General features: G+C 49.7%; 1 protein-coding gene across 3 annotated transcripts in view; it reads left to right on the forward strand.

Moving 5' to 3' along the window:
• Window positions 1-17,457, forward strand: part of SFXN5 (sideroflexin 5) — a 116,002-nt gene that overhangs the window by 50,209 nt on the left and 48,336 nt on the right. For 2 of the 3 annotated variants that reach the window (XM_029232202.1, XM_029232203.1), the window contains exons 7-9: window positions 9,914-9,967; window positions 10,951-11,007; window positions 12,367-12,432. In XM_029232202.1, coding sequence (XP_029088035.1) covers window positions 9,914-9,967; window positions 10,951-11,007; window positions 12,367-12,432 — 177 coding nt within the window. Of the gene's footprint in view, window positions 1-9,913; window positions 9,968-10,950; window positions 11,008-12,366; window positions 12,433-17,457 lie in introns of those variants that run through there. The other variant, XM_029232204.1, reaches the window with a different exon arrangement.

Consider the following 17,457-nt stretch of genomic DNA (forward strand, 5'->3'; position numbering starts at 1 on the left):
CCTTCCTTCCTCCCCTCCTTTCTTCGTTTTTCCTGCTGAGTAGCATTCTCTCCCATAGTGATGGATTTAGATTGTTTCTGATTATTTGCTATTAGAAATAACAGTGCTGTGAAAATCCTTATAAAGTTCTTTTTGCACAAGTATGATGATTTCTTGAGGGCCCATTCCAGAAACTGAGTTTGCTGTGTAAAAGGCAATGCACATTTCCCTAAACACCAAAAAGATCTCACTTCTTTTCATATATTTATTGGCTATTTACATTTCCTCTTCTGTGAATTAGCTGTTAACATCCTTTGTCCATTCTTCCATTTGCTGTATTTTCCTAATTGATTTGTAAGCATTCCTTATATATTTTGGATATTAATCCTTTGAATTATATATATTACAAATCTCTCTCCCAGCTGTTCTTCCTTTACTCTCTGGTGTCTTTGTTGTAGAAAAGTTTTAAATATTGATTTTTAAAATATAATGATCTTTCCTTGGACTGAGTTTTGAGTCTTGTCCCCACTTCTCACCTCCATCTCCTTTATTAAAATAACTAGATTTGTGAGAGTTGTGTCTGGGAATCAGCTGTTAGATGTATCTATCAATTCTTCTGTTTTCATTTTCTAATTTATTCATTTTTTCTCTAGTTTTTATAATACCCACTTTTCCTCTTTGATTTGTTTGTGACTGGTCTTTTAATCTTTTGCCTTCAATTTATTCTTATTTATTCTCATTCTTTCCTTCTAATGAAGCAGTTTAGGGCTCTGAATTTGCTTCTGAGTATATCGAATACTTGGTTTTCATATATAGTGATCTATGTTTTTATTTTCTAAATAAGTTTGAAATTATAGCTTTGAATCTTCTTTAGTCTGTTAGATAGTCAGAAGAATGCATTTTAAATTCCAAATGACTGGGTTTTAAAAGGATATATTCTTTTGTTATTATTTTCTAGTTTATCTCATTTTCAGAGAGAGTGACCGCTACAATTTTGCCATTTGAGATTTATTATGGTTTTCTTTGTAGCATAGTATATGATTATATCAGTTAGGAGTAGGACCACTTGTATATAACAAAAAGTTCAAAATAACAGTAATTTTAAGAAAATAATTTATTTCTCTCTCATACCAAAGAATTTTGGAGGTAGGCAGATCCCCACAGTCATCAGGAATCCAGGCTTCCATTTTTCTACACCATTCTCAGTGCTGCCTTCTAGTGTCAGTCACCTCATAGCCCAGAATGGCTGCTGAAGTTCCAGTCATCACAGCCACATCCCAGGGAGGAGAAAGAAGGGAGAAGTAAAAAGATGTACCTCCTAGCTGAGTCATTTCCCTTCAAGTAGTCTTCTTCAAAGTGTCACAGAACAGTTCTGTTTATATTCCATGTAGAACTTAGCTGGATATATAGTCAATCCCTAATTATAGGGATTCTGTCAGTGAGAAAGAAGTGAAGAATAGCTATAAGTAGGCAAACAAGAATCTGCCATAGTAATTTTAATAAATATTCCATCAATGCTTAAAAATAAAAAGATATATCTTTCGGCAGTATCATCTCTCCCAAGCCAGAGAAGTTGAGTTTGGGGCTTATTCCTCATAAGAGGCCAACTGGACCCTTTCAAAATCAACGGCTGCCATCAGCTGTGATAAACTAGCTAACCCAAGGGATGCCAGCACTGTGTCTAGTTCACAGGTGTTATTGAGGACACCCCATATTTTTCTGCTCTCTCCTCTTCGTAAGACCAATCAATCACTTCAGGATCACTATGGCCTTCTAGGCATCATGGGAACTTGGGTGCTGATCCACTCCCATGTTGTTCAGGGCTTTACTGCTGAAGTAGACGCTGTGAATGTCCTATCAGGACCAGTTCTCTTCCAGCCTGGAGCAAACATCCCTCTGTGGATAAATGTGTAGGATGTGAGAATAGGAATCCCTGGAATCTGAGATCCTGTATGAACACTTGACTGAGGCGAGTGGGCAGCATGACCTGGGATGGCCTCAGTGGCCGCCAGAGCCAAAATGACAGGCTTACCTAGCCTCACTTCCTAGCCCCGATTAGTTGTATTCTGGGATTCAGAACAGCTGGGCCAGAGGCCAGGTCCCAAGAGGAGCCACTGGTCGTGGAGAACCTGTAGCCTTCCATCCAGGCACTTTGACGTGGATAAGCAATGTGAGGACTCGTTGGTTCCACTCCCTCCCGGGGCCACTGACACGCCCAGTAAGGAGGGAGCACTGTGGCTGTCCCGGCACTTCCACCCGAGGCCTGGCTCCCACCAGCCACATCAGCTCCCCTAAGACCCTGCTGTCACCTGGTAGCACTGAACATCTCAGCAAACGCCTGGTCTGAAGGCGAGTGAAGGTTCCAGTCCATGCCTTAGGGAAGCCCCTGCCGTGATAGAATGGGTAAGAAATATACACATGCAGAAACCACTAAAATGCTTACCAAAATAGAAATGGGGTGCCAGCGAATGTGCTAGAACTGGGTCCCTGAGTGATAAAGGGAAGGAGTGAGTAAGGCTGGCAGGTGCCTCGACTAAGATGCTTCTGGAATCAACATCTAAACTGCCTCCTGCCCAGGTGAGCATCCCTGACTTGAACCCCCACGCTGTTGTCACCTTGCCTGAGAGTAACCCCGCCCCTACCCTGCTCACTCCCAGAGCTCAGGAGAAACGAGCTGGTTTTTTCCCAGAAGCTGGTGCCAGTTTAGTCAGCAGATTTCACAGATCTACTGGCACCCATGTAGTGTCTTATTTTAAGCTTAACATTTGAAGATGGAAACTTTTCCCCCTTTGATGTGTGGCAAAGAGATCCCAATTTATACATAAGCATGGCGGCTAAGCCAGTGCACCACCAAGGCTGTTCCCAAGGCTGGTGCAGTTCATGGCTCCCCCTTTTCAGGTACCTTCCCAGAAGAACCCCACCAACCGTGGTCACTTCTTATAATTGGCATCTCAATTCCCATGTTTCCACTGAGAGGTGTGCAGCCCTGTCCTTTCCGGGCATGTGTGGCTGGGGAGAGGCAGGGCCAGGGTCCTGGCCCCCATCCCGTCCTCTCTGCATTTCCCCAGCTGCCAGCCTTTACCCTTGGCTCCCATAATGTCTCAGGGCAGGGAGCTGGGTTTCTCTTGTGGGCCTGAGGTTCTCCGAGGTGACATCGTGCCTCCCCTCTCAGCCCTGAGCTCCCCGATGCTGCCGTCCTCCTCTCCCCTCCCCCTGTCATTCTGGAAGTCTCAGAACTTAAGGCCAGAACCCCGCTATCCAGCTGGGAGACTGAGGAGGGCAGACCAGGAGCATCCTGTCAGTGAGTCCAGAGGCCTTGGGTTATGTCCAAACCAGATTTCTGTCTTGGGACGTTTGGAGCTTGGACTCTACTCTGAACCCTCTCATTTTAACACTGCATATGATTGTGTGGACTTAGAAACCCCATTTCTCCAAAAGTGCTGGTGTAGGTCAAGTCACCTCTGCGGGGAGGAAGGGTGGACCATGGAGGGTTCACTTATGTGAGGATTTGGCTGAGTCCCAGGGCCTTTCTGACACCTTCCAACCCTCCTCGTCCCAGACTTGGATACCAGTCATTTTGGCTTAATTTATGCCGTCCAAGAGTTGTTGCTCATTAAGCTGGAATTGACCAGTCAGGGACAAACATTCATTTGACAAAAGATATTTTCTTTAACCGGTTGGGATCCTTTAAATAGCAGCACCCCTAATGCACCGAAGTGTTACTTTTCAGATCATTAGCTATATAAATCAGAAGGTGGAGACAAAGTAGAAGGAAAAAAACAGGCAAATTGTTGAGTACTGGGGCCCATGGAAGGTCTTTTGAAAAGTAAGAGGAACGTTTAGAATTGAGTGAGTCAGTGTGGAGGAAAAGGGTATGATGCCAAAGGACTACTGCTTTGCCAGCGAGGACTCCCAGGTATTTGAGAAGTGAATGTCATATGGCCTCACCCCTCTGAAGCTTCTGGAAGGTCTCGAGGAAGATAGAGTTTAAACAGATATTTACTACTGAGATGAATACTGCAAAGAAGGCAGGCAAGGTGCTGAGAGAGCATATAATCTAACATCATGTTGAGGGCCAGGGAAGGCTTCCTGGAGGAAGTGACAACTAAGCTGAAACCTGGAGGATGAGGAGGGATTAGCCAAATGCAGATGGGGTGGAGGGTGGGAGGACCAGTTATTTCTGCCGTTATCTTGCCAAGCAAGGCGATTCTGTGCCCTGTGGTCTTCCCCTGACTTAAGTTTCACCACCCAGTTGTTTTGGCACACACCCTGTTTCCCCTCTGGATTTTTTTAATACTTTTAAAAAGTTTTCTTCTTCTTATCGCTTAAGTCACTTTCTTATGGGGTAGGGGGTTGCTCAGTTCTGAGTCCCAATATCACAGTGCACAGAATTGTGACCAGCGGGCTTGCTTCCCTGTCCTTGTCTTCAACTGTTCGTGTCCCACTTCTGGCCAAGCAGATTGAGATATTTGGTGGTGCCTCTCTCTCACGCTGAGACCTCATCTCTCTGCAGAGGTTAGAACACGCTGACTGCGGAGGCCTGAAGTGAAGATGTGATTTTTCTTGTGAGCCAGTTGCCATATGGGTGCAACTGGCCCCATTCCTGATTCTGTCCTGAGACGAGGCTCAAACACAAACTTCCCTTCTTCCTGGACTAGCCAGGGAGGCCGCAGAGTTGGGCCAATGGTCACCAGGTGGAGTGGGTAGATAAGCTAGGCTGCTCAGGAACCAGTATCACTAGGGAAGATATAATTCAAGGTGCATTAGTAATGGTAAAGAATTTTTCTCAGGGAGGATAGCATATTCACTCTTCATATGTAGTATTCCCTGTATCGATCCCCTCTTGCTACTATAGTGCTGTGTAACAAACATCCACAAAATTTCAGTGGCAGCCATAAGCGTTCATTCTTGGGGATCTGCAATTACCCAGGGTTTGGCTGATCTAGACTGGGCTTGACCGAGGCAGTTTTGCTTCTCACCGCAGGTCTGGGGTCAACTGGGAGTCAGCTCACCCAGGCTGGACTCTGCTCCTCACATCTTATCCTCGGATTAGGGCACTAGTCAGGGCATGTCTCCTCTTGGCAATGTTAGGAGCACAGAGGGCCAGCAGAAACATATGAGGCCTCTGAGGTCTGGTCTTAGAACTGGCACACTGCCACTTCCTCCCACATGCCATTGGCCAAAGCAAGTTATATGGCCAAGCAACACCAAGAGCATGGAAACAAATTCCTCCCCTGGCATGGATATGGGTGCAGGGAGGAGTGAAGAATTGGGACCAAAACTCAATCTGCCCCCCTCTCCAAAGGCCAATAGCCTCATGCAATCAGACTTTAATAAAAGGACTAAGGAAGAGATGGGTGATGGTGGTCATTGTCACAATCCATCATGGATCTTTTCCCTAGCCGAGAATGAATTAATGTTCTTAATAATGAATTAGCAATGTTCTTCCAGTGTGTGGTGTGGGCCCAGCTTTGTGCTGAGTGCTTTGGGGGACATCAGAGAGAAAAGCCCTAATTCTACCATCAGGAACTTACTATCCTTTATGGGATAAGCCTTGTGTTCAAAGACAAGATTGGGGCTAAATGATGCTCAATTGTGAATGTAGACTGTGGAGTTCAGAGAAATGAGAGGTCAGCAAAGGCTAGAAAAGAATGAGGTAGAAGGAAAGGAACGATACTAACATTTAACACCTAGTGAGCACGTGCTGCGTGCCAGACACTGTGCCAAATTCTTTCCACGCCTTACTTCCTCTCTTGATCATCCAGAGAGGTACCAGGATTGTCCCCATTTAACAGATGAAGAAACAGAGGCACAAAGAACTCAAGTAACTTGTGTGTGGTCACACAGCCGGTAAATACTAGAACCAGGACTTGAGTTCAGCTCCTCCCGCCACCAGAGCCTGAGCGTTGATCATCAGGGCCCATGGCCGGCCACCCAAGGGGAAGGGGAATCAAAGGCAGACAGATGTGCGGAGAGGACAGCTGCCGGGGGTGGGAGCTGTGGAGGGGACCCCAGTCGTGTTATGAACTATAAATGGGAGCAAAGATAGGATGTGCGATTTGGCCGAGGTCCTGCAGCAAGATAGGGTGCAGGCTGGGCTGGGAATTCTGGCTGTTGGCTCTCCTTCTACGTTCCCTGGTCCCAGCCGCTTTCTGGGCTCTCTCCACCCGCCACGCGGCCACGCCTGAAGTGTCTCCTTGGAAGAGGTGCAATCCACTGGCATTGAAGCCGGCGGACTGGCTCCCTCTCTCTATTCATCTCTTTCCTCCTTTCCCCTGCCATGTTCTGGAAAGGGCAGCATGAGGGAATGTGGGCAGGTTGCACCAGAGATATACATCTGAGAACTGAAGGAACATTTATTTTTAATTTAGACTTAAAAAGAAAAAAGGAAATTATAAAATATCTGCTCTTGCTCCTGGGATTGTGCAGATGGTGCTGCGTGTTGCCTAATAGGGAATGGGGCTGGCACCTGCGTGCTCGTGGCCCCACCAGCCTGACTGTAGGACCTGGAAGGCAGGATCCCTGTTCCTCTTGCCTCAGCCTCAGATGGCTCCCTGGGACCCCGTTTGGCCAATGTGGCATGGTGGTCCGCTGCCTTCTCGCCTCACCCTCCCCGGACTCCCGTCTGCTGATTTCCTGAACATCCTCCTTCAATGAAGCCAGCCTCTCAGCTGTTCCTACTCGCATGAACACACACTTGCACACCTCAGCTCCATCCTGTCACCCCCTTTGGCAGGTAGCCAGACCTCTCCCTTCCTGAACTCCTGCTTGGATGTTAGAATTTATCAGTTTGACACACATCCAGATACCTGTTTAAACCATCTTGTCATTTTCATGCCCAGGAGTTATAAAGGACATTCTCATATATTTTCCTGTTTGGTCCTTGTGTTTATTGTGGTTAGATGCTATATATTCCTCTCTTCTGGTAATCTCCACTGGGAGCGGTATGGGACTCAGTGCATAGAAGATGCTCAAAAAGGGGCATAGAATGTGACTTTTCTTTTGTATTCAGGCGGGTGATCTGGAGAAGGAGCCCCTAAAATCAGAGAGTTGGGGCCCCCAAGCCAGGAATCAGGAGACCTGACTCTTTCTCTAGCTTGCTTTAAAGCCTTGGGCAGATCACTGAATTTCTCTAAGTCTCTGTTGCCCCATTTGCAAAATATAGAAAGTAATCTCTATTTTGTCTGAGCTCCAGAGTTATTTTTTATTTCTTTTAGGGCATTATCATTTCTTTTTTTTTTTTAACATCTTTATTGGAGTATAATTGCTTTACAATGGTGTGTTAGTTTCTGCTTTATAACAAAGTGAATCAGCCCTGGAGTTATAATAAGGATCATGGCAAATGACATAAGGAGAAGTGCTTAGCAAAATCAATCAATCAATTCATCTCTTTAAGAAAGCATGCAGAGTCAGAGGTGCCCAGCATGGACATCAGGCCCGTGTTTGGGCAGAAGTTAGGGACAGGAGGCTGGTCAGGTTGGCCAGTATGGTGAAAAACTCACTGGTTACACTTTGTGTGTGTGTGTATTGCATAGCCTGGGTATTAGTTTGGTTTAGTTTAGGGCTATGGTTTGTTCTGAAAAAAACTTGATATCACATAAAAAAATGCATGCCACAAGAAAAAACAAGTAAGATGACCTGGCCTGGGCATCTTGACAGTCAGTGCAAAGAGGGACACAGTTGAATGCCCAGTGTTTGCAAGACAGATGCAAACCAGATGTTCAGAAGTATAAATTTCTGATCCTGAGATCAGAAAAATTTCCTCCACGTGGATTCATAATGGGGTCCAACGTAATGAGCAGCGAGTGTCCTGGACAACAGCTGAAGGGTAAATACGAGTCCCGTGGGCCACATCTTATGACGGTCCTGGTGAGCCAAGCACAGTTCAGGGGGTGCAAAGGGGATTGAGGGGGAGAATACAATGTAGTTCATAACACACCAGTTTTATATAAACCAACGGATTAGGGGGAACGATGTGCTGAGTTCCCAACAGTGGAAAACAGCTTTTATATCCTCAGGCTTTGTGAGGCAGTCAGACATGCGCATGTTTATACATACATCCACATGCATACGAATGCACAAACACAAATTCACACACACACACTCGCGGGCTCATGCTGTCTGTTCCCAGCTTTAGGCCTCTCTAGGCTCAGCTTCCTCTCTATGGTCTGGCTCCTGACTGGGGCGCTAGGATGAGGCCCTGGGTCCCCTGGGGTTACTTCTTGGCAGGACTGGTGGGAAAATTCCCTTTAAAGACGATGGGACCATCTGTATTGACTTCACACCTACTACCTGGAACCTGAGAATAGAATTTAAACTGAGACAGGACCTCCAAGGTCAACCTGTTCGCTCTATAGGGGAGAAAGCTAGAACCCCAAAGGGGCATGTCTTCTGCTGGAGATCACACAGGGATGGAGCCTAGGCTAAGACCCAAGGTCTCCTGACTCTCACTCCAGCACTCTAAGCTGTCATTGCAAAGAAAAATCAAGTTGGGATCTTATTTTGGGGAGAAAAATATCATAAGGTAATTCTTCATTGGACTACGGAATTAATTTACATTATGTAATTTTATTCAAACTGATATGGGCCAATAAATATAACTGTGTGCGTGTTTGCTGTTTTAAAACATTTTAATGTTTAAAACATGATTTACTAATGCTGCTAAGGATGTCTAGAATTTGATTTACTGCATAGAATTGAATGTTTACACATTCCTTACAGAAATTCTTGCCAAAGAGCCATTTTATCTACAAGAATAATAAATAAGTCAATATGTGGTTGGCTGTGCACATTTTTTCCATATACAGCAGCACTTGGTAGATGTTATTTTGCACACAAGCACTCAAAAGGTAAATTTGAGAGACACACATGGATCCCCGAAGTCTAAGATTTGGTCAGTGTCAAGATCAGGCAATTAATCTTGACTTAAACCAAAAAAAACAAAGTCACTGAGTCTAGGTCTTAGGTGATATTTGGGCTTTGGGACTAATGGATCCACACTTATGTAACCAGACTTGGTCGTATGTGTGTATTTGTTCATTCATTCGCACATTCAACAAATACTTATTAGATATCTATGTTTTATTCAATAGCTTAAACATAGTGTAGGTGTTGCTTCATGGGGGCCCAGAGATAATATGTAAATTTCCCTACTTGTCTTTGTAAAGCACTTAAGGCCTTTGAAATGATTCTTATTGAATCCTCACAAAAATCCTATTGGAGGGCTTCCCTGGTGGCGCAGTGGTTGAGAGTCCGCCTGCCAATGCAGGGGACACGGGTTCGTGCCCTGGTCCGGGAAGATCCCACGTGCCGCGGAGCGGCTGGGCCTGTGAGCCATGGCCGCTGAGCCTGCGCATCCGGAGCCTGTGCTCCACAACGGGAGAGGCCACAACAGTGAGAGGCCCACGAACCACCCCCCGCAAAAAAAAAAATCCTATTGGATGGCTAGGGTGTGAAGGAGCCAGGTTAGCTGGGTGGAAGTAAAGGCGTTCCTTTTGTTTGCTGGTTTGTTTTTATTGTTCCCCTGCCCACCAATTACAAAAATATGCATGTCCGCTGTTAAAAAGAACACAGAAATATTCAAGAAGAATGTGAGAAAGTACCATGTAACCTGACCTCCAGGGACGTCTACCTGCTGTGCTACAGATTTTTTCATGCCTGGACATATGTATATGTATGTGTATTTGTGTATGTGGGTATATCTGGTGAGATTTTTTTTTTTCTTTATAAAAATGGGATTATGTTGTCATATAATTCTGCAACCAAGTTTTTTCATCGTACATCATCTCACTGTGGGCAGTAGTTTGAATATACTTATCATACACATCAGTTTGTACAGATCCAGCTCACTTTTGTTCGTGGCTGTGTCATTTTTCTTTACAAAAGCATAGGGCGTTTGTTTTGCCTTCTTCAGCCTTTTCTCTCTCTCTCATAGGTGGTTGGTCTTCTCTTGCCCAATCAGACATTGGCATCCACTGTCTTCTGGCAGGTAACAGTTTCCCTGCAAGCAGAAGGGGGCACCCAACAAGTGCTGGTTGGAACAGCCTGTCCCAGTGTCTCCTCTCCATCCAGGCCCCTCGGGGAAAGTCACCCCACTTCCTACTCCTCCCTAACCCAGAAGCCACTGGGAGAAGCCCCAAGGACTTCGGGCCCGCAGCCCAAGTCTTGGGCCATTATAGGTGCTCTGACTTTTGCACAGAGGTGATGAGGGCTGGCGGGTGCCCTCACCTGGATGCTTGTCCCGTGGCCAGTGACCTTGAGCCCTACAGCCTCATTTTGACATCAGCCTTACCCAAATCTGTGGGGAAGGTAATCCACCCCCAACTCCAAGGTAGTGAGGTGGGTGAAAAAGCATCACAGACCCTGGTCTCTGCCCTTGGAGACAGTCTGGGGCGTGGCTCTCTGAAAACAGTAGAAGCTCAGTATGTATGTGTGTAGAGAGAGAGGGGCAGGAAGAAAAACCTGTCTGTCTTCAGGAGAAAATGTCAGAGTCTTCCTGAAAAAAGAAAAGCTCCTAATAATGTCTGTGTCTGGGCTCTGCAGGTGGTGTAGGGCACTGAGGCTCAGAGCTGTCGGGCATTCCAGGGGCTTAAGTGTCCACCTTCTGTCCAGTCATTAGTATAAAAAGGGTGATGTGGCAAAGGCAGTGGGGCCCATGTCGGGCAGTGAACACCAGAATTTTGGGAGAGGTGGCCATCTCTGAACTGAGATGGATAGCTGGCCTGGGTGGGACCAGTGTCTTGGTTTGCCAGGAACTGAGGGGTTTCCCAGGACCGGGGCCTTTCAGTGCTAAAACTGCGCTGTCCTGGCGAACCAGGATGGTTGCTCATGCTAGCTCAGGGGATGGATGGAACTACCGTGAACTAGACACCCTTGTCTTTCTGGAGGGGTGTGGCCTCCCAGGTCCAGGCCTGCTTCCAGGGAGGTGGCCACACCTTTCCTGACTTCTCCTCTCCCCGCATTGCCTTTCAGTGGCTGAACCAGAGCCACAATGCTTGTGTCAACTATGCAAACCGGAATGCTACAAAGGTGAGTACCGCAGACCATCACCTGGTGTCAGGCTTCAGGCTGGGGTGACCCTCTCCCTCCCTACAGTGTGGCATGCCACCATCAGGGCTTCTCCTCTGGGTTTTACTGCCAGGCCTTCAGGAGGGGCCCTGCTGGGGAGGGGCTGCTCACGTGAAGTGACGAAGGCCCAGAACGTGGGAGTGTGGCGCGCGCGGCCAAAGGGATGAGCTCCGCTGGCTTCAGAATTCCCCTTGGGCAGCGCTTATACCCAGATCTTGGATCAGGACAGCATCAGCCACGTGGGGACTGACTTCCTCTAAACTTCCTCCAAGCTTGCCTGGAAGCTGTCTCAGTGCCCTAGGATTGTCAGCTGCAAGGCTAAAGGGCTGCTCTTGAGGGTGAGGGGTCTGAGAGGACTGGCACGTCCTCCCCAAAGTCCCCTGCACTCCTGGGATGAGCTCACAGTGGAGGTCCAGCCACCCTTCTCTTGTCTAGGAAGGGGCTGGGCGCCTGCTTCGCTGGCAAGGCTGCCTTTCCCCTTGGTCCATTCTCCCACATTTCCGTCCAAAGGCAGCAGAGGAGAGGAATCTAGTTCCCCTTGGGGGGCTGTCAGTTTGGGGAGGAGAGGGTCTGGACATTTATAACTTTGGTGGGGAGTGATAGGGGAGTTATGAGCTGTCCTGGGTGGGAGGAACTTCAGGGCCTGAGACTCTGAGGACCTTCCCCCTCCTCCCATCTAAACCTTCGACCCATGCCTTGCTCATATGCTTCGCACACAGACATCTCTGCTTAGATGGCTCCCATTCACCTTAAACCAAATATCTCCAGAATTGCTGTCGTAGTTCCTCAGCTTTTCCTTAATTTTTTGTGTTGCAACTTGGGATCCATTTTCCCATAGAAATATTTAGCAACTGTCTCCTACTGGCCTGGAAGCCCTGCATGGCTGACCAGGACCGTGAGAGCCAGCCAGGCTGTGGCCACCTTGACACTGCCATGTCCCCCGAGAAAATGCTCTGGGTGCCAAACAGCCCACTTGCAACATTTAGCCTTCCTAAACTGGATCTGCTTGCCCCAGCCATAAACGGCCCACTTTGGCCCTTGCTATTTTCTACCCGCAGCCAGCAGTGTCTGCCAAGGGCCTTTCTAGAGCAGGGCAGAAGGCCCTTTGGCGTCTCCCCAGACATAGCTGCCCTGTGTTTCCATGTGCGGAGCTGCGCTGAGGGAGGCCTGGATCCCTTTGGCTTCCAGAGGCCTTCCTCCTTGCCTGCCCCTCCAGGCTCGGGGGCAGGATTGCCTCTTGCTGTTTGGGGCCATTTGCAAGGGTGGAGGGTGGGAGCTTGGGACACCCAGGGGACCTGAAATTCTGTCTCTGTCTTCCAGCCTTCACCTGCATCCAAGTTCATCCAGGGCTACCTGGGAGCTGTCATCAGTGCCGTCTCCATCGCTGTGAGTGACCCCAGACTCCCCGCCCCCTGGGCGTCCTCTCCAGCCTGCTGCTCTGTGACTGCCCCACCCAGCATCTCAGGCCAGACCTTATCTGAGGGTCAGGGCTGGGCAAGGGGCATGGGAGACAGGGTTTCTGGGTGGGGGCCATCAGGGCCGTCTTCCTAGGCGGAGAAGAGTAGACCCTGGTGACGCTTTCATAGAGGGGGAGCACAGGCCAGTGCTCCAGGTTTGGGAGAGCAGGCGGGGAGGTGAGGCAGTGCCTGTGGGCCACACGAAGGGCTGTACACTCCAGCCGGGGGCAGGATGTCTGCCCTAGAGGGACCCGTGTTTACCCGACACCCTCCTCAGAGGAGCTGGTCTTCATGAAGCCGATGCAGGAGTGGAGGGGCTTTTGATCCATCCCCAAAGTTGGCCCAAATGTCAGCTCCCCTTTGCCCTTTGCCTGAGTTCCCTGGGTCCCCTCTTGGTGGCCTCAGTCATGTGGTCACAGGTCTAAGCCTTCCTGGAGTCCTGTGAATTCCTCAAGACAGGGGCAATAGGCTCATTTTGAATCCCACAGGGTTTTGAGAATATAGCAGCTACTAAGTAGGGGAGGTTTATAGACTGACTGTGTGAGGGTGTAAGGATGTATCCCAGGTGACACAGCAAGGGGCCTGGGCCAGAGCCAGAATAGAAGCCCAAGCTCCCGAGACCTTGGCATGTTCATCCAACCCTGTACCTCCATCTGGTCCTCTCTCCATCCTGGCTGGGTGGTCTCCTATAGCCCACTCCAGAGGTCAAAAGTCGCCTCACAACTTCATTACACAATAAATACATGTAATTGGTAAGAAAAGTAATTAGGAAATACAAATTAAAAAAACATTCACATATAATAAAAAATTCACATCTAATAATCTTTTTGTAAAACCCACTTTCTCATCTTTCCCATGTCATCAAATAAATGTTGTAGTTGTTCACGCCTGTGTACTAACCCATTGTACCTACTGTGTACCATCATTTATTTCATTGCTCTCCTAAGACAGGGATTTGGGGCTGTTCTGAGATGGCCTCGTCTACTCTGCTCCCATGTGGACCAGGTTCACCTCCAAACAGCTGTTAGGTGGGTGGGGGGGTCCCCACTTCATGCCCAAGATCACTCTCCTTCCCTGAATCCTTATGTCTTACCCCAAGCATGAAGCCAGAATTACCAAATCTATTTAGATCGTTCATCAAGAGACTGCTGGGCTTCCCTGGTGGCACAGTGGTTGGGAGTCCGCCTGCCGATGCAGGGGACATGGGTTCGTGCCCCGGTCCGGGAAGATCCCACATGCTGCGGAGTGGCTGGGCCCGTGAGCCATAGCCGCTGAGCCTGCGCGTCCGGAGCCTGTGCTCCGCAACGGGAGAGGCCACAACAGTGAGAGGCCCGTGTACCGCAAAAAAAAAAAAAAAAAAAAAAAAGAGACTGCTAACCTCACCCTGGTGGTCCTGCAGCCCAGCATGAGACTTCATTTGAGGGTCATACAAACTGGGGATCTCTGATTCTGGTGGGTTGCTGGCCAGCGTCAGGGGCTCTTGTGAGAGAGGAGAAAGGCTCTGTCGCCTCCTTCCTGCTCCTTATGGCAAGAGGAGCCCATCACTTTGCCTAGTTTAGCAGCTTGAAAATCCCGTGTTCCTTCTTTGAGATTTAAGGGACCGTGTAGAGGAGCTGGGAGGGGGAAGGCCCACGGGGAGAATCCCGAGCGGCCTTGGCTCGGACAGGCTTGAGTGGAGGGGATGACTGTCCTGCTGGGACATCCTCCTCCTGCAGGCCTGGGGCTGCGGGGACACGGCTTCCTCCCAGGGCTCCGGGCTCTCTGCTTCCGCAGTCCTCACCGTCCCACCCTTGAGGTCCTCAGTCATTCCATCCCAACTGCTTCATAAGGCCAGAACCAGCCCAGATTGTGGGTTGGGGGTTCTGATACCCAAGCTTTAGAGTTACTGGGGGCTGAGGGCCCTCCAGGGCTCTCAGAGCCACGGTCTTACCCGCAGGGACGGGGACTCACGCTGGGCTGTCATGGCCCCCAGAGGGTGTGCCTTGCTGGGGACACCCTCCTTCCCCTTCCCCACCTAGCTGCAGAGCCCTTCCAGGAGGTGTTTCCCCAACCATGCCAGCCCCAAGTCTTAGAAGCTTCTGTCCTTCTCATGCACTCACTCAGTTACGCCCCATGTCCTGTCCACTCATTGTTCTACTGGGTTTCAAGTTAACCAGGGACAGGCCCTGTGTCTTCTCCCCCACGGAGGAGGGTGGGGAGCATTGCTCCATAAATACTTGTTAATTAGGTTGCTGATCGATTGCTGGCCTCAGGAGGCCCCTCTGTGCTCCATCCGCCAGGGGCTGCGTCCCTCTGCCTGACGTCTGCGCACAGTAAGGGTCTAACTCCGGCAGATGGAGTGGAGTTTCTGACTTGGAAAATTTGCAGCTTGCTTGCTTTTCTTTTGTGCGTGTAAATCACAAAACCTCCAAAGAAAGAGGCTTTATTTTATTTTCCTTTCCCTTGTTCTCTGGAAGCCCAGGCCCTGCAGCCTCATTAACTGATCTCTGCTTCAGTTAGTGACAAATCCCCCCCAGGGTGAGCCTGTTAGGAGTAGATGACCTGCAAACAAGTGTCACGGCCCCAGTGGTTGGCCCAGTTCTGGTATTAATTAAAATGAGTCCCTACAAGCAGGCGGCGTGGATGGGGGCTGACAGGCCAAGGGCAGATCTCAGGGATTGAGGACCCGCTGGAGTAGAGGCCAGGCCCTGGGAGTCCAGCCTCCTCTCCGGACCCAGGAGAGCCCTTTCCCCTCTCAGAAGAGCCCCTGACCTTGGGCAGCAGCCCCAGGAGTCAGGGATCCCTAGTGTGCATCCCTAACTGCAGTCTCATGCTGGTGGCAGGACCACCGGCAGGGGGTTAGCAGCCTTTTGGTGAACCCTCTAAATAGATCTGGCAATGTCTGGTTTCTTGCTCGGGAATAAAAAAGAAATTTCGTCTTAAGTTATTTTTGAAATCTAGCAGTTTGCTGTCTTTTAACAAAGGAAGTTCTGTCAGCGCTTGCTGTGCTTTAGTTCGGGCTTTTGTGTTGAGCACTTCTGTGGTCAACCCCGCTGAGCCCTGACTACCAGAGGGATACCCATTCTCTCCCTTCAGGGGTGCAACTGTGCCGGGCCCTTTGCAGGTGCTGGGGGGGGGTTGCACAGACTGGTGTGTCCTTCAAGATGCCGTGAGGGGAAGCTGAGGAAACTCTGTGGTGTCACCAGAATTATGATGAGGTGACTTGGGCGAGGGGGGACTCAGGGGAGCACCCCCTAATTCACACAGGGCTGACTCTTAGAAGACAGACTGGAGAGAAGTGAAGGCAGGGTCCGGTGCTCCAGAAAGAGGGCACAGCACACAAAGAGGCACGCAGGAAAAGGAGAGCATGACAGATTCCGGAAGCTGTCAGAAAGTGAGTGTGGCTGCCGTACCAGGAGTGATGGTGACCGGGTGACGCGGAAGCGGGAGGGGCCGGGGTAGTGGGGGCTGGTCATAAGTCATCACGGGTGCCTTGTCAGGAGTTAGGAGAGCCATGCCAGGAACCTCTGCCTGGGCTCAGGGACCCCGGGGTGTTGCAGGGGGTACAGGCAAAGAGGGCTGGGGGGAAAGTCGTGGGGGGGTGGCTGGCCCAGCAGATGGACCACCCTTGTGGACACGGGGTCCTGGATGAGAGTGGACTTGGGGCTGGAGAGGAAGGCTCAGGGCTAAAGTCCCACATGAACGGTCGGGAGCTGGATGGTGGAGCCAGAGTATGAGAGTCGCACCCTCAGACGCTTCACCTTCAGCCAGGTCCACGCTGGCCGAAGAGGGTACCTGGGAGGGACTTGTTTACCAGAGTGCATGGTAACAGTTCCTCCAGCCGGAAGCCGAGAACACTGCTTGGCTTTTCCCACCTTCTCACGCCCCAGGGGAGCAGGAAGAAAAATGTGTCCTTTGTCAGCAGAATAGTGTCTGATTAAGCCAGCTCTGTCACTGACTTCACCTCTGTGCCTCAGCGTCCTCATTGGTGTCCTCACCTGGTGTCTTCTGTGGTCCATGGTGTAGCTCATGGTGCCTCCGTGGTCCAGGGTGTAGCTCAGGGTGTCCTCCCTGATCCAGGGTGTAGCTCAGGCCCAGCTATTCTTCTCTGAGCCTGATGGAGGTAGGAGGTCAACAGCCTGAGAATCCAGACCAGACTGTTGTCTCACTGCTTGCACTCTGTGGGGCTTCCAGGTTGGAGGGCCCATGGTATGGACCCTGTGTCAGAATCTGAACTGTTCCAAAAGCCTGCAGATGGTGATGCTGGCAGTGGCAAGTCTGATGCAAATATCGGCTTCACATCTATTCTGGGGAGGACAAGTTGTTGTCCTTCCTAGATGGAAGGGGTCTGATGTCATTGGCTTTCTAGCAGGTAGCCAGCAGGTTCCTATGGGGAATGGTTCAGGGGTCAGTGTTGGTCACTATTGCTAGCAGAGAAGCCACACAGCTGCAGCTGGAGCTGAGTGGTGTGTGGAGCTGTGCATAACTCTGTCCTGGCTACCTTGGCCCTTTGCTCTTGAACCAGTTGCCAGGTGAGTTTGGTTGGGGTTGCAGGACGGTTGACCTCCGTAGAGGGTCAGGGTCCACTGGTTGTTACCAAGAGTTTATTCTACAACACACGCCCTCTGGTGGGCATTTTTGGTACCTCACAGATTCCTTGACCTGCCCCAGCCCTTGCTCCACCAGGGCCCACAAAAATCCCTGACCACATAGTTATATTATCCACCACCCAAGAGTAGATCCTAAATTCTGACCTCATGCCATCCCTCCTTTCAGACATGCCCCTTCCATCGTTCTCCAGGGCCCCTTGGACCCCCTTATGGCAGGTGCCAGTAGAGCCTGCAAAGCCAGCTGCAGACAACCTGGTATTTCATGCTTCTGAAGCCTGCTGAGTCCCCCTCCCTTCTTACCTGGCTGCGTCCTACTCTCCCTTAGGGCTCAGTTGGGCATCCCCTATCTCAGAAGCCTTCACAGC

Source organism: Monodon monoceros, unplaced genomic scaffold (genome assembly GCF_005190385.1).
Source record: "Monodon monoceros isolate NGI ecotype Baffin Bay Population unplaced genomic scaffold, NGI_Narwhal_1 Super_Scaffold_19, whole genome shotgun sequence".
Classification (NCBI taxonomy): domain Eukaryota; kingdom Metazoa; phylum Chordata; class Mammalia; order Artiodactyla; family Monodontidae; genus Monodon; species Monodon monoceros.